This window comes from Papio anubis, chromosome 11, assembly GCF_008728515.1.
Source record: "Papio anubis isolate 15944 chromosome 11, Panubis1.0, whole genome shotgun sequence".
Taxonomy (NCBI): domain Eukaryota; kingdom Metazoa; phylum Chordata; class Mammalia; order Primates; family Cercopithecidae; genus Papio; species Papio anubis.
The window spans coordinates 7257131-7274071 of record NC_044986.1 but is presented as its reverse complement, the minus strand read 5'-3'; the positions used below and the strand labels follow the sequence as shown (position 1 = coordinate 7274071).

At 45.9% G+C, this 16941-nt stretch overlaps 1 protein-coding gene across 3 annotated transcripts in view; it reads right to left on the bottom strand.

Moving 5' to 3' along the window:
• ADAM12 (ADAM metallopeptidase domain 12) overlaps window positions 1-16941 on the bottom strand; it is a 374618-nt gene that overhangs the window by 50349 nt on the left and 307328 nt on the right. For all 3 annotated transcript variants that reach the window (XM_021944084.2, XM_031652575.1, XM_031652576.1), the window contains 3 exons: window positions 10895-11072; window positions 6127-6216; window positions 3894-4089 (listed from right to left, as the gene is read on the bottom strand). In XM_021944084.2, coding sequence (XP_021799776.2) covers window positions 3894-4089; window positions 6127-6216; window positions 10895-11072 — 464 coding nt within the window. The remainder of the gene's footprint in view (window positions 1-3893; window positions 4090-6126; window positions 6217-10894; window positions 11073-16941) is intronic.

Genomic DNA, 16941 nt, shown 5'->3' with positions numbered 1-16941 from the left:
GTCGGGGCTCTTGAGTCAGCATCTTACACAGAGCAGGACGTCAACAAATACTTGACAAATGAGAGAATGGTGTGGCAGATGAGGATCTCTGCTCTCCAAGTCACAGCTCAAGCTCTACACATACAGAACTACCGGAACTTGCCCTGGTTGGCCCCACTGTCCCTGTGTGCCCTGAGCTGTGCTGTTCTGTATACCGGAAATATCCCTCTTCTTCCACCCCTGGCAAACCACGATTCCACGGCAACCTTGTCTTCAAAGCCTCTGAGCTGGCTGCTTTCCTCCACCCCAACATATCTGGCCTATGACCCTCTTATAGCCCGTTTTACAGACCCCAAGGATTTGAGTATCTTGCTCACTAGTCTAAGCTTCCTGGGAGTGCAGCTTCGTCTTATTTATAGAGTTTAGATTTACTAGGAGCTCTGCATCTAGCATAGAACCACATATATTACATGGAATAGATCACAGGCTACGTTAGAGGACAACAGACCCTTGGGGTAGGTAGATCACTATCCTCATTTTACAGATGAGGCACAACAAGGTTGAGCAATTTGCAGAAGGTCCCTTGCTAGTAAGTGGTCTGTTCAATGCTTGTGGCTCCCCCAAAACGCCCACATCCTTATCTAAAACCTATGCACATGTTATCTGACATGGCAAAAGGGACTTCGAAGATGTGATTACTTTTAGGATCTTGAGGTGGGAAGATCACCCTGGACAATCTGAGTAAGCCTGATAGAATCACAGGGGCCCTCATGAGAGGAAGGCAGGAGAGTCAGTGTCAGAGAAAGGGATATGACTATAGAAGCAGAAGTCAGAGAGAGACAGAGATTTGCAGATGCTGTGCTGTTGGCCTTGAAGATGGAGGAAGGGGCCATGAGCCAAGAAATGCAAGTGGCCTCTAAAAGTTGGGAAAGGCAAGGAAACGGATGCTCCCCAGAGCCTCCCAAAGTAATGCTGCCTTGCCAGTTATCTTAATTTCAGGATTTCTGACCTCTAGAACTGTAAGATGAAGCATTTGTAAGTCATTAAGTTTGTGCTAATTTGTTAGAGCAGCCATGGGAAACTCACTCAGGGCCTGTAAACTGGAAACCAGGTGGAAACACTGACAAGGGGAGGAAGGAGCACACTGCACTCCCGAAGGAGGTGGTCAAAGGCCCATTCTAAGAGCTCCCTGGCATCAAGGGCTTTCCCTGCTCTCTGCTCTCCTGACGAAGTCTGTATAATGATCTGAAGAACTGAGAAGCGGTGGGCAGGACTGACCAAAACCCAGAAAGTCACAAGTCCAAGGTGGCTCCCCAAGCCTGGTCTCTGTGTTATGGCTTCCAGGAACACTGAGCCATCTCCTCAAAGGTAAAGCCTCTTCACCAAAACACGTTTGTTACCAATAGTCCTGACGCCATGGATGTTCCATGCTGTGTGCAGTGGCCACACCCACCACCACCCCAGCAAAGGCCTCCTAGTTACCAGGGAGAGTGGATGGGAGAGAGCAGAGCTAAGCCAGGAGTTCCCAGGGAAGCCCCCTCCTTAGGAAGAGGATGTGGCTACCCGGGTACTCAGACCTCCAGCCTTCCCCTCCATTGTAGGGTTGATGAGAGCCCATGCAGGTGACTTCCTATTGCTCTTGCTTTTGAAAAGCTCAGTCTGTGGGTCAGGTTGTCAGTGTGCCTGCCTGTCTGGTTCTCTCTCTGGTCAGGCAGCTGACCAGTCTGTGGGTCAGGTTGTCAGTCTGTCTGCCTGTCTGGTTCTCTCTCTGGTCAGGCAGCTGCAGAAGGACTAGTTTGATGAGATAATAAATACCAGCCTCGGTCACCATGAATCAGAGGCACACAGCCAGCTGAGTCACACACTGGGGGTGGCTCAGACAGCACTGTCGAGTTCCATCTGACCTCACTCTGGAAACGGGGCCAGCTGTTCGAAAATGGCAGGGCATTAAGGAACATATTTCACTCCCAAAGCTCCAAGTGCTGTGTGTGCTCTGGCCACAAAATGCTTTTTGGAAAGGAACTTCATCACGGCCCTTGTAACTCAAGAAAAGGAGACTGCTGATTCTGGAGAAAGGCTGGGAAGGGGATGGCACTAGGGATGCATGAAGCCATGAAGATCTGGCCTGCAGCAGTAGCCGCAGTCCCAAAGTGACCTCACTTGGCTAAATGGTGCCTGAAGTCACTAAACCATGTCAAGCTGAAACACCATTCAATGTGTATAGCGAGTCCTGGCTTAGTTCTTGTCATTGCAACAGGGTGTCCCCTACTGCTCCTGCCCCCTGCTTTGCCTAGGGGGCCCCAAGGCCCAGCAGGCAATGATGCCAGGACTGAGGGCTGCTCAGGGTCCAAGGATGAAGCGCTAAGGGTCCAGGAACTGCAGGCCCCCCCATCCCACCTGCCCGCAGGCATCCTTGAGTGCTGAGGAGTGTTGGAACAACTCCTCAGAGGCCAAGCTACAGAGGCCTCTGCTCATCCATCCTTGCTACCAGGTTGCCCTTTCTTCTGCCTTAGAAAGCTCCAAGTACAGAGGGCATTGCTGGTTGGCAGGGGACCTGGGCCTCCCAGCAGTACCCAGCTCCAGGGGACATCCATCTTGTTTTCTATGCCTGGTCGTGGCTTTCACATTCCATTGAAAACCCAAGCTTCAAGGTTTAGTTGTCATTTTCTGTTCCACTTTACTTCCCTCATCACTCCTAACACCAAAGCCTCACAACAAAAGTCTGACAAAGGTCCCATCAGGTTTCCCTCTCCCTAGAGATCCTGCCTGATTCTGCTTGGCTTTCAGCCTGGGCCTGGCCGACCACAGCGGTCTTGCCAGAGCTGGGGTCTCTGGCCATGGCTGAGGTCATTTCTGCAGCCAGCGGGAGGAGGGAGTGACAAAGCACTCAGCCACGTTACAATAAGGGAAAGAGAACTGCAGGACAGGGTGGGGCTTGTATTTGTGGATTTCATGGTTGGACTCCTGGGAGCTGGACACAGGCATTGAATCTCAAATGGTTCTGGGGTGACAGGGCCTTGGAGTCCAGGGCTGCCCAATGAGGCCTTGGATCTGACCCCAGAAGGTGGGGCATGGAGGAGAGAGACGCAGGGGATGAATTCTTCCCCCTTTTGCATCTGAGCTTCTGCTTCATTTTGGAGCTTTGGTAGAGCTTTAGAGCAAGACCTCCCTCTTCGGGGTGACTGTGCATTGTGGGAATATCACATGGGCATTGGGTCACAGTGACCCAGGTTCAAATCCTAGCCTGGAGACCTGGGGAAACTGACATTTGGTCTCAGAGTTTGAGCATCATCTTCTGTAAAACTTCATAGTCCCCACCTCAGGGGCTTGTTGGAGGGTCAGAAGAGACAAACTGTGCCAAGTGCCCAGCCTGAACTGGTGACATGGTGAACTGATGGCCTCCTGTTTGACTCAACCACTCACTTTCCCATTCGAGAGCCACTCATTGCTGTTCCCAGGCCTTCCAATTACCGACACACTCATGCTTCAAGTGGAGCTCTGGGCCCCTCACTTGGTTGGGGTCCTCTTTTGAGTACAAAGGGGCATTACTAAAATCTCAGTGGTGGTGGGAAAGTTCTGTCTGTCTGTCCAACTACGTGCTATGCTATCCGAGGGCAGGAGTCACGGCGGATTCATCCCTGCCGTCCCCTGGGGCACACAGTAGCTGATCCTGCATCTCCTGTCGGACTGCATTGAGCTTCTGAAGGCCAGGCTCCAGACAGCGCCCATTTCTGCGCACCCCATGCCGTGTGGCCCCAGCCCCTCCCTGGGAGTCAATCACTCCCGACTGAACACACCAGATGCTGTGTGGACAGCGCCCGCCTGGAGCGGAGGCTCGCCAGAACAGAGCACACGCCCCCAATCCCAGGTCTGCCAGCGCCTCTCCTGAGGCCAAGCTTGTGGCGGCCACGTACCTGGTCCCCAGAGCGTGACACACTGCTGCTCATGAGTCTGGCAGATGCCATTGTAGCAGTAGCCGTCCACACCCTGACACGGGTGCCCGTCGTGCAGGTACACATTGGCTGGGCAGTGAGGGCTGGCCCCTGTGCAGAACTCCGGGAGATCACAGGAGTTGCTGGAGTCCCTGCATGCCGTCCCTGCAGGCTTCAGCTGGAAGGAGAGGGCCATTGATGGCACATGCACCCGGGGAAAGGGAGGGGCAGCTCTCAGCAGCTCTCCTGGGCTGGAGCAGACAAGGGCATCTTAAAGTCCCACATAAAGGGGTGAGGATTTCAAAGGAAGTCGCTTCTAATGTAGAGAGAGCTCATTAAATCATCAGATTCTCACTCTGGGGTTCACTGTTCCACTATAAAGTGGGTGGGACAACCAAGAGCAGCCTCTCTTTAATGTCATGCAACATCAGGGCTCTCCGAGGAACACGCAAGCTGGCTGCCAGCACTTGGCACCTCAGAGGAGGAAGAAGGAGGGGAGCGTTGGCTGCTGGGCTGGTTGATTCTTAAGGAAAAGGTCTCTGGGTGTCAACATCATCACACATTTCAAGGGGACATTTGCATTTACAGTGTTAGCATTTGTAAGCAAGTTAATAAAAATGATTTTAAGGGCAGAATCACAATAGCAATTTTACTTTGTCATCAAATCGTACAACTGGAACTCTCTCTTTACTGCTTTATGGGAAGAACAGGAGAACAAGGGAGAGGTAGAGGATGTTAGAAGCCATCTGACCACGGTGGCTCATGCCTGTAATCCCAGCACTTTAGGAGGCCGAGGCAGGCAGATCACGAGGTCAGGAGATCGAGACCATCCTGGCTAACATGGTGAAACCCCATCTCTACTAAAGATACAAAAAATTAGCCGGGCGTGGTGGCGGGCACCTGTAGTCCCAGCTACACAGGAGGCTGAGGCAGGAGAATGGCGTGAACCTGGGAGGCGGAGCTTGCAATGAGCCGAGATCACACCACTGCACTCCAGCCTGGGCAACAGAGTGAGAGTCCGTCTCAAAGAAAAAAAAAAGAAAAGAAAAAAAAGAAGCCATCTGACCAATGACTCAGCTTTTTGTGGTTGAAGAAATTAAGGCTCAGAGTAGCCTGTCTGAGACTACACGCCAAGGGACTGCTGCAAGTCCTGGGCTTAGTTCCCTGCGTACTCCTCAAACGCAAAGGGATAAGGCCCCTGCTAACTTCTAGAAGATCTGGAAGTTGAAAGCAGTTGTTAAAAAGCCATAACCTAAAAGTGAACCACAATCAGGCATGGCCTTGTGGTCCTCCCTCCCCTAACTTGGGCATGCTCTGGGCACAGGCTCAGACTTGCTTCCCCCCTTCCCCCAACTCCCTTCCAGGCACCTTCCTCCACCAGTTACTGGGGGCCAGGGAGATACAGCTGCTTATAACATCCCCCAGAAGTTAATCAGCATTAGGAAGAGGATGAAGGCTATTTTAAAGCCGAACATTAAATGTTACAATGCACTTCTAAATCACCGCGCTCACGTGGAGCAGCTAAGAGGGAGTTTCCTGTAAGCGGAATGTCGAGATCCACTGCTTAATTAAAACAAAATAAAACTCTACCCTTGGAACTGCTGAATCAAAAGTTCAGGCTTCTACTCTGTCAGATATCAGCTTTGAATAATGAGACAATGGAACTGCCAAAAGAAACGCAGTCCTAGCTAGCAGCAATGGCGAGAGCATAAAACTGCCATTCTTGGCTGGGCAGGGTCGGTGGCACCTTCTTTTGGGAGGATGTTAAGATTGAGTTGTTTATACAAAACTTCTGGGACAACCCAGCAGGCAGGTGTTCGCGGGATGGAGGAGAAGGTGGACCTGGGGGAACCTGAGCGACAGTGGTGGGGACTTGTTTTCGCCTTGCTCTTCTTGTCAGCACAGTAGGACCGCATGTGCCTCTGACGGCACAAATGGAACATTTAAAGTTGAACTAGGGTTTACCGGTCTGATGAATTGTCAGCCACTAAATAAATAAACACAAGTGAGTGGCAATTAAAGCGTGCATTTCACCCCAAGATTGGAAGATACACAATAAGAGGTGGGTAACACCAACTGGCGTGAGAAGGCGGGATGGTGCGTGCTGTGGTGAGTGCTGGGAAACCTTCCAGCCGCACTGCTTGCCCTGCATCACATCTGAACCACCTGAACCTGTTGGCGACCTGGGGGTCAAGTTGCAGCTCCAGTGACTCACCTGGCAGTCTTCACAGCACAGCCCGTGTGCGCACACAGCATCTGGCTTCAGGGTACAGGTGGTGGCATTGCAGCAGCGATTCATACATTCCTGGAGAGGGGAATGGGATTTGTTTGACAGGGTCTTAGGAAGTATGCACTCACTGAATGCAAACATCACACCTCAAATGGCTGTGAAAAGCAAGAAAGACTCAGAGGGCCCAGCTCCTGAACTGCACACCTGCCTGTTTCTGTCTGTTAGGAAAGCAAAGCTTCTGCTGTTTATGAACCAACTGGGTCTACAAGTCCCTGGAAAAAGCCAGTAGCACACAAGTGCCCTCATGAAAGGTAAAGCAGTTGTGACATAGGCTGGCCGGCCGGGGACATCATTCTAGTCAGCAGTAGCACACTGGGGCTCTGTAGAGGGGTGTCCAGGCGGATCTCATTGCAATGAACTGCATCAGGATCCCTCGAGGACTTTGAAATTACCTAATCAAAAATATACATAGATGCATACAATCTGTACTCTTCAAAAATGAACCCTTTTTGATCTAGAGAGTACTGGCAGGAAGTGAAGTCAAACCAGTGGTTTCAACCACAATTCCCTGCAATCCCACCAGGGTCGTGGAGGAGACCCTTGAGCAGCCCAGGTAAGTTGTCTGGCCTGAGGATTCCATCACTCGGAAGGTCAGAAATGGACATTAGGACATTATAACAACCCACAGGCCGGAAGGAGGACTACGGGCCATGCCCATTGATTTGCAAGGGACTTAAATGGATAGATCAAGCATTAGATGCATTGTCCTCTCTGAAACAAAAGTGAAAAAAGAAACTAACTCCTTTATAATGCTGTGCTCCACAAGTACCCATTGTTTCCATTTTTTTCCTAACAAAAACAAGAGATTGACATTTTTTGCTTAGCTCTCAACAAAAGGCCTGCACACATTTATCAAGTGAAGTCCTTATACTTGAGAACATTCGAGTAACCTAGAGTTTACACATTTTAGAAGAAATGTAATTATCATAGATCTTTAATACTGAGTAATTTATCACTGTTCTTTTATTTTATCCAATATATGATATGCTCTGAAAAATTTCTATACTAATGGCTGGGGTGAAGCTAATCACATACTAGTTTAATAGTATAATACTTTACTCCTGAAAACCATCTTTCTTGAATGGATTTATCATGAGTTTTATAAATGCAATTAATACAATTTTGTCAATAATCCGGAAGATTTATGGCAAACCTAGACACTGAAACTATATCCCATGTAAAACTCCATGAATTATGCTCTCATTTGATGTTCCATTTGCTTCTATTATACAGACTTACAAAGTTATTAAATGTTAAATTTGCTTGAGGACTTTATAAACATCCAGAATGTATAAAATATACAATAAGATAAAACTGTCAACCAGAAGTCATAGCTGTAACTTTTATGACAGTAAGGGTTTCGAACCTGTGGACTTATAATTCTAAAAGAGTTTAGGAACTTTTTTTAAAAAAGTAATCCATTAATTGCATTTTTAAATCAGAGTGCACACCAATGCTATCCTGGGCCTCATGGTCTAAATGGCTCTACGAATGACACATTTACCAAATTACAAGTTTTCTTGAAATTCCATGTTAAATCAGCCATCCTAAATCTGGGTCCTAAAATTCTTTAAGAAATATCTTCCCCCCTCTCTCAAATCACCCAATAATATAAGCAGCAGCGCACATGGAAATGCAGCCAAGCCAAATGGCTCTGACTTCAAAGGGGATGATAATGTGAGAAAGATAACTAAGTTTAAAAGATATTCACAAGCTACTGGCATCCTATTGACTTTAAACAAGGAGATAAGGCTGCTTTCCCAATCCTGTTAGCTGGAAGAATGAGTGAGTTGTCAGGATTTCCTTATGTTGATATAAATCCAATGCCCTGTCCTGGAAGGCTTCAGCAATCAACCTGTCTTTAAACCACCCAGGATCTATTTCTTCTGCAGTACCATATTTCTCAGAAGAGACACATTCTTCATCTGCTGCTACATTTATTATTTTAGTCCCCAATAGAGAAGTCCAACAGAGCCAATGAATACCAAGTCTCCAAAGAAGACAGAATAATGAAAGCATTAGAGAATTCTCTGCAAAGCCCTAATTGTCATTCTCAGGTTGTAGGTAGCAGACAGATTCTTAATCACAATGAACTGGGAGAAGACTAGAAGCCATCTTCTTGTAAATAATGGAGATTATTTCTGGGGGCAAGGGAGAAGCTGGTTTCCGTTGGGTGATGGCAGAGGTTTTTCGGATCCCATCCACTCCTTCCTTGATGTGGTAACACACTGGGTCCCTCTGTGGGCCAGGGAATGGCCAGGTCAATCTGATGCAAGGGGATGCAGAATAACTCCAGGGCCTGAGCACTGGGTAGTGCGATAAAGAACCTAGGTTAACAAGTCTTTTTGCCTAAAATTCTTAGCCAAAGCAGTTTGGAAACTGTAAATGGGTTGTCACACTGCCAAACACAATTTGAGTTTGAACCTTGAAACTATTATTTTCAAATAATAACTACTTGAAACTATTTTTTGAAAAGCAAAAAAAAAAATAATAATAATAATAAAAAGCAAATCTAAAAAGTGAGGCAAAAGGCTCACCTGTAACTTTCAAAGAGAGAACTTTGGATGAGGGGAATGAGGGCTATCTTCAAATATCAAGAAGTTATCCTATAAAATAAGGACCTTAGCCACAGAAATACAAACTTGGTAACTGCATGCAAGCGGAGCTTGGCTCCCTAAGGAGGGAGTTTGTAATAATCAAAGTTACCCTACAATGCAACAAGCCACCTGGAGGTACAGCACCCTGTCGAGCCGCATGACTCGTTCATGGAGAAGAGAGAGAGGATCAGAATATGAGTGGCTGGCACATTTTAGGCACTCAAGCACTTGCCGATGTGATGGTGGTGGTGGGGATAACGATAGGGGTGGGGATGGTAGCAGTGATGCTGGTAGTGATGTGGATCTGGTGTGGCCGTGGTGGTGGCCGTAGCTGTGGAGATGGCAGTGGTTATAATAGTGGGGTGATGGTGAGGGCGGTAGTGATGATGGTGGCAGTACTGGCAGTGATATGGTGATGATGGTCATGAGAGAAATGGTGATGCTGTTGGGTGGAGGAGGTGGTGGTGGTGATTGTGGAGATGGTAATGTTAGCAATAGTGGTCGTGATTGTGGCAGTGGTGTGGCTGCTGCTGGTGGCATATGGAGTAAAATGACTGCTAACAAAATCATTCCAAACCCAAGAGTTCATAGCTTCATGAAGAGCTGTCAAATTTATTTAGATGAACAAACAATCATAAGAAGTTCAAATCAAAGAGAAACCATTTTAAGCCAACATGGTCTCTCCTGAGAAATATGAGTAATTTAAACTAATTCATTTTTTCCTTTAAGAAATTAACAAGGCCTACAAGGAATTTCCCCTTTGCATATCCCAACCCGTGATGGTTTTAAGTTTTCCTCTGTTAATCTTGAGAAGTTTCTGTAACACTATAATTAGGACTTGCTCCTACACAGCAACCATTCCCTGCTCATTGTGAGCAAAATTAAACACCCCTCCAGACAATGTCATTATCATGGTTAAGTTCTGAGTTTGGCAAGGGCATAAAAACATTTGAAGAATCCACTTCTACATCACATCCCCCCTTACTCCCACCCAATACTTACACACTTCCAACATTCTTGCAGAAACTGTCAGACCAAGCTCATTCCTCCTGGTATGGAAAACCTCAGAGACTTGAAGATGGGGATATGATGAACATTCTGTTTGCCAGTTGTTTATTTGATGAACACAGGAATATACCGGATGCTCCAGAGTCTCAGCACGATTTCTTCTCCACCCTAAACTCCCTCTTTCAGAGCAGCCCTTGGAGATGCCCTTCCTAAGCTCTCATTAAGTCCATCTGTGAATTTAGCTAAGTCTGCCTTGAACTTGTCTACTATTTCAGCTTGCATAAACTCTCAGGGAGGGAATCCCACATGGAGACTGCCTGCTATACAACGGCTTGCTTTGATTTATTCTAAACACAACCTCCTCCAGACTTCGAAAGGGCACCTGTTTTACCAGGAGGCCTCATGCTGTCTTCTGTCTTTCCTTCTTGAGATTATTCAGAGATTAAAAAGTGGCTTTTATAATTTTTATATTGATTATCTTGGGCCCTATTAAAACAAGGACGTTTCCTGATATTGGCTGGAAAACAGGGTTAAATAAGCTCTGTGCTAGATAAAAATGTTCCCTGCCTTCACTTATTGCTTCTGAAAGCTACAAGCATGAGAGACAGAAGCCTCAAGTTGTATATACAGAGGCGTGTGCAGCAGCAAGGCAGAATTTCAACTGGAGAGGAAGCTCTTGGTTAAAAATGAATGCTGCTTATTCAGATTCCCCTCTGGTAGCACACCTTACAAAGAGAGAGAAATGGTGCTTATTAGCTATTTGAAGCTAGAATTCCAGGGCTTTCTTCTCTGCCAAACTCAAAGCTAAACGCTTTTGTATTGTTTTTGCCCTCATCTTGCTGAGAATGTCGCACCCTTCGATAGGATTATTTATCTTTTTAAATCAAGTGATCACTTATTCCATGCAACGGTTAAAATTCAAGAAAGCCACCCCAGCTCGTGGGCCTTGTTCAGGGCGGCCAGACAGGACTCTTCCTTCCTGAGTTCTAGTACTTTCATCTGGCTGTGCAGTTCCTCCAAGTCCTGTCGTCTTTGCCTAGCTGAGGATACAAGGCTTCTTGTGTCCTTGTTCTGGGGATGGTTCTTACCTCCGGCTCCCCGCAGTCACACTGCTCTCCTTCTTCCACAAATCCGTTCCCACACTTCTGGCCCCCGAAAGACTCCCTGACTTCCGGCAGGTTAAAGAGGCACATCCCCATTCCTTTCTCCAGGCTGGTCTCCAAGTCCTTCCTGCTGCAACTGCTGAACACCATGGGAAATGGGTACCTGAGAAAGGAGAGCCCAGAACAGTAAGTCCCAGGGCACAGAACGGCTTTGCCTGCCCTTCTTGTGCCCACAAGAAGGCACCCACTGGCCACATCCACCCAGGTGTTCACTGGTGGTCTCAATGAACAATGCATATCAACAAACTCAGATATGCAGTGTAAAGCGAGGCACATTCAGTTCTATCCCGACATCCATTCCTGTACAGTGCCAGCGTGACTGATGAAGAAGGGCTTTATCAAAAAAGAAATGATCATTTGATGGTTTTCAAATCAACAAGTTCAGGCAGAGTCTCATGAAAGACATTATTAATAGTTCTGGGTGAAATGACGCAATGAAGAGAGAATTCTTAGGGGTTGTAGCTTGTAATACAAACATATAACAATGTCCTTGTTGGAAAGTGCAAAGAAGGAAAGAGTATGAATGATGGTGTTTATTAATTCCATGCTTCCAAGGACACATGGGTCCACTGTAGGGCAGGGCCTGCTGATATTGGCATTCGGGTCTACAAAGGTCCAATCCCTGTCTTCCCCCAGCACAGTTGTAAGAGAATGGAGGTGATCCAGAAATGCAGATCTTACCCTTGCCTCTAAATTCCAGGGCTACAACCGGGTGTGGCAGGGTCAGCCAACTCCCCAGCAAAGTTATGCTCCTCTTCTGTGCTCTAGAAGGGCTGCCCAGCCCCCATGTACCTGGGTGGGCTGCATGACTAATTCTTGGCACTAGAACATGAGCAAAAGTGATATAGGTCACTTTTGGCTGATGGTATTTAAACGAGTATTACTTCTTCACATCCTTTCTTTCCCCATCTGCCAGCTGAGATTAGGGTATCCCACGGTTTTAGGAGATGGAGGAGTCAGGCATGGCATCTGGTCCTAACTCATTGTATGGAGGGAAGCCACCTGCAGCCTACAGCCTCAGGGCCTCATCCAGACGGAAAACACGCTAATATGGCAACCCACTGAGCATTTGGGGTTTGATTCCCAAAGCAGCCAGTGTTATCCAACATACACAGAGTGTCTCACTTTTTACAAATGCATTTTCCCATGTCTTGAGGCAGCAAGGATTATTAAGGTATAAGCATGCCAGAAACCCAGAAAGTTTTATTACTTAGAGAGGGAGCAGGGACTGCTGTCCAGCAAACCCAAGCACCCTCTCCCGACGGAGACATTTATAAGGATGACATTAGAACTGGATCTCAATCAATTGGCCAAACCAACGCAAGCTGCTACGCTTCCCTAATGATGGTAGACCAGCGGCCACTCAATGACAGAGCTTGGCAAATTCTGAGATCACGATGATTTCCAGGACCAAACTGATAACACTGCACCATCCTCTCCGAGAGGTTTCCCTTTTCTTCCCCGAGTATATAAGGCATGCTATTAGCCAGAGCTTTAATGACCAGGTATTTATTTTTTCTTTATTTTCTGAGACTGACTGTCACTCTGTTACCCATGCTGGAGTGCAGTGGCTCACTGCAACCTCCACCTCCTGGGTGCAAGTAATTCGCCTGCCTCAGCCTCTCAAGTAGCTGGGATTACAGGCGCCCACCACCACGCCTGGCTAATTTTTTGTATTTTTAGTAGAGATGGGGTTTCACCATGTTGGCCAGGCTGGCCTCAAACTCCTGAGCTCAGGTGATCCGCCTGCCTCGGCCTCCCAAAGTGCTGGGATTACAGGCATGAGCCACCACGCCTGGCCCTTCACTTTTAAACTTTAATTGTAGGTTCAGGGGTACATGGGCAGGTTTGTTATGTAGGTAGACTGCATGTGAACGGGGTTTGGTGTACCGATTATTTCATCACCCAGGCAATAAGCGTAGTTCCCCACAGGGAGTTTTCTGTTGTTCTCCTTCCCCGTTGTCTGTTATTCCCTTCTTTGTGTCCATATGTACTCAGTGTGTAGCTCTCACTTATAAATGAGAACATGTAGTATTTGGTTTTCTGTTGCTGCATTAGTTTTCCCTCCAAGTGGTTTCTATCAACCTCGGGCTATTAACTCTGGAGTATATTAATAATCCTAATATAAATAAATTAATAAATGAAAGTGCTCCTCTGTGGATGCAAAGGCAACGTACCAGGACTTACTCATAGTGCTGTAACAATCTTGAAATCTTTGTGACTTCCCCTGGCAGACAGACTGGTGATTCCTGGTATCAAAATGATACTGACTAGGTTCAAACAATGATCCACAAGGAAAATGATAATGTGTTTGCAATTTAGAAGGGTATTATGTTGAAGTAACTGGTACATTACACAGGGACTTAAGAGCAGTTCTTCTCTTTGCAAAAAAATAAATACATTTCATGCAGGTACAGATGAAAACTTCTTCTGTATCTGAGAGTTTTCCTAGGATGTATATGTCTCCAGGCCTGATCGAGGAGATGAAACATCATTCTCAGTCAATGATGTGCAACTTAGTTCTGTGACAAACCATTATCAGTTCATTCTAGAAGGGAAGTGATTTCTAGAAAATATTAATTAGGAAAGACCCTAGGATAAATGGTAAGTCTCAGGACCGGCTTATAGCAAGAATCACAGCAATTAAGAGAAGCTTGGAAAAGAGTGGTCTGAATTGCCCTGTTTCCCAAAGGAGCAGAGAATGTCCATAGACCCCAGAGATTGGAGAGCCGAGACCAGCTCCGTTCACTAAGCTCAGACATGCCTTCCCCATCTCATTCCTTTCAAAGCAACAAACACACAAACATTGGGTTTTGGGTGGGTTTGCCATCCAAATAGGATGAATGAGAACAGTTTAAGTCCAGGATTTAAATCTCAGAATGTGTGGGAGAGGAGAACAGACCAGATCATCATTGGCAAAGATCATCATTGTCTTTTTGTGTCTGCATTGGATGTTGTCTGTGTAGAGTGATCTGTGTAATAATATATTTCTACTTCCCTTAGCTTGTCCTTATTCTGCTGAAGGACACCCCCCAAATGTTAACAAAATTCTTCCTCATTCAGAATCATGCATACATAAATAGTCCTTATCCAATTCACAGGTGTTCATCCTTGCTCTGAGGAACAGCATCCTGGCATTACTTCCTCAGGGGTGCCTCTGTTTTAACAGGAAAGTAGCGATGTCTTCCTCAGATGTGAAATGAGGTCTTGATGAATTCACCAACACTGAACAGATCCTTTCTCAGGGCTCCTTTCCACATGGCCTGAGCTCAGCAGCATGCCGCCTGCCTTCCAGGTCAGGACAATCCAAACTTCCAGCAACTCCTGACCATGGGATGTGGCCTGAGCTCACCAGCATGCCGCCTGCCTTCCAGGTCAGGACAATCCAAACTTCCAGCAACTCCTGACCATGGGATGTGGCCTGAGCTCACCAGCATGCCGCCTGCCTTCCAGGTCAGGACAAATTCAACTTCCAGCAACTCCTGACCATGGGTGACAGCTCCAGTCACGAGTAGGTGTGAGTGGCTTCTCTTCACACCAACCTGGGGTTTTTCTGACTTGCTCAGGGTACCCAGCAAGGTGAATGGGGAGTCCAGCAGCCCTTCCACAAACATTCCTGCCATTTCCTCGGACTGGGTCAGCCAATATCGCTACCATGTCCTCTATGTAATAAAGAAAAAAATGCCTCATTTATTGTTCAAGAACTTACTTTTGATGACGAATGCTGATGAGGCCAAGGAGCATTTTCTACCTGTAGGATGTCATTCCTCATCCCACCCTTTCATGATTTCTCAGCAAGGAGGCAGGTGACTATTCACTCTAATACGATAGTTATGAACCCTATTTGGCCATTTAGAGAAAGTCAGGCTTTAGAGGAAGAAAATCAGAACAACATATCACACATCGTTCCATTATTCCCCAAGTATTTATTCAACACCGACTAGGTGCCAGGCATTGTTCTAGGCTTTGGGGATATGGGAATGAAGAAAACAAAAAAATCTCAGCCCTCATGGAGCTTGCATTCAGTGGGGCCAACAGATAATAGGCAAGCTAAGGAAACAGAATGAGTTAGAGTAGAATTAAGGAGAAAAAAATAAAAGAGCAAGGGAAGAGGGTGTGTATTGAACTTTTAGGGACAGTGGACCTCACCAGGAAACTTCACCAGGAAGAGGGTCATTTGAGCCCCTCACCCACAGGGAAGAAGGTGTGACTGCACCTGGGGAAAGAGCTGGTGCAAGTGTGCGCAGACGGACAGGACTGGCCTGGAGGAACTTACTCAACATTGGGAAACAGGCTCTTCTTGCAGACACACACCCAGAGAGGCAACCTTTCTCCTTGGCATCATTCCTGTATAGGTCAAGGTCATGCTGATGGTGAGAAGATCCCATAGAGTGTCAACATACAGGGAGCTGTGCCTCTGTATGGGCCAGGCACTGGGAATGACTGAAGGTATTTTTATTTAAATAATTTCAACTTTTATTAGCGATGACGGAGTACATGTACAAATTTGTTACATGGGTATATTTCATGATGCTGGGGTCTGGGGTCCTGTCACCCAGGTAGTGAGCATAGTACCCAATAGGTGGTTTTTCAGCCCTTGCTCTCCTCTCATCCTCCCCCATCTAATAGTCCCCAGTGTCTGTTGTTCTCATCTTTACGTCTATGTCTATTCAATGTTTAGTGCCCACTTACAAGTGAGAACACATGGTATTTGATTGCTATTCTTACATTAATTTGATTAGGATAATGGCCTCTGGCTCTATCCATGTTGCTCCAAAGGATATAATTTCATTCTTTTGATGGCTATGTAGTATTCCATACCACGTTTTCTTTGTCCAATCCACTGTTGAAGGGCACCTAGGCTGATTCTATGTCTTCGCTATTGTGAATAGCACTATAATGAAAGTATGAGGGCATATGTCTTTTTGATAGAATGAGTTATTTTCTTTTGGATATATACACAGTAGTGGGGTTGCTGGGTCAAATGGGAGTTCTGTTTTAAGTTCTTCAAGAAATTGCCAAACTGCTTTCCACAGTGGCTGAACTAGTTTGCATTCCCACCAACAGTGTATAAGCATTCGCTTTTCTCCATAGCATTGCCAGCATCTGTTATTCTTGAGTTTTTAATAATCGCTATTCTGACTGGTGTGAGATGGTATCTCAGTGTGTTTTTGATTTGCATTCCTCTGATGATTAGTGATGTTGAACATTTTTTCCTATGGTCACTTGTATATCTCCTTTTGAGAGGTGTCTGTTTATGTCCTTTTCCCATTTTTAAATTGAACTATTTGTTTTTTGCTTGTTAAGTTCCTTGTAGATTCTGGATATTAGATCTTTGTCAGATGCATAGTTTGTGAATATTTTCTCCCATTCTGTAGGCTGTCTGTTGGTAATTTCTTTGGCTGTGCAGAAGCTCTTTAATTAGGTCCCACTTGTCAATTTTTGTTTATGTTGCAATTGCTTTTGGGGACTCAGCCATAAATTATTTGCCAAAGTCAAAATAAAAGGCATCCAAATAGGAAAAGAAGAAGTCAAACTTTCTCTCTTTGCTGACAATATAATTCTATACATAGAAAATGCTAAAAATTCTGCCAAAAGGCTCCTGGAACTGATAAATGAATTCAGTAAAGTTTCAGGATACAAAATAAATGTACAAAAATCAGTAGCATTTCTCTACACCAATAATGTTCTAGCTGAGAACAAAATCAAGAACACAATCCCATTTACAATAGTCACACGAAAAAGGAAATACCTAGGAATCTAACTAGCCAAGGAGAGGAAAGTTCTCTACAAGGAGAACTACAAAACACTGCTGAAAGAAATCAGAGATGACCCAAATAAATGAAAAACTACTCCATGCTCACGGATTGGAAGAATCAACATTGTTAAGATGTCTATACTACCTAAAGCAATTTGCAGATTCAGTGCTATCCTTATCAAAATACCAATGTAATTTTTCACAGAATTCAAAA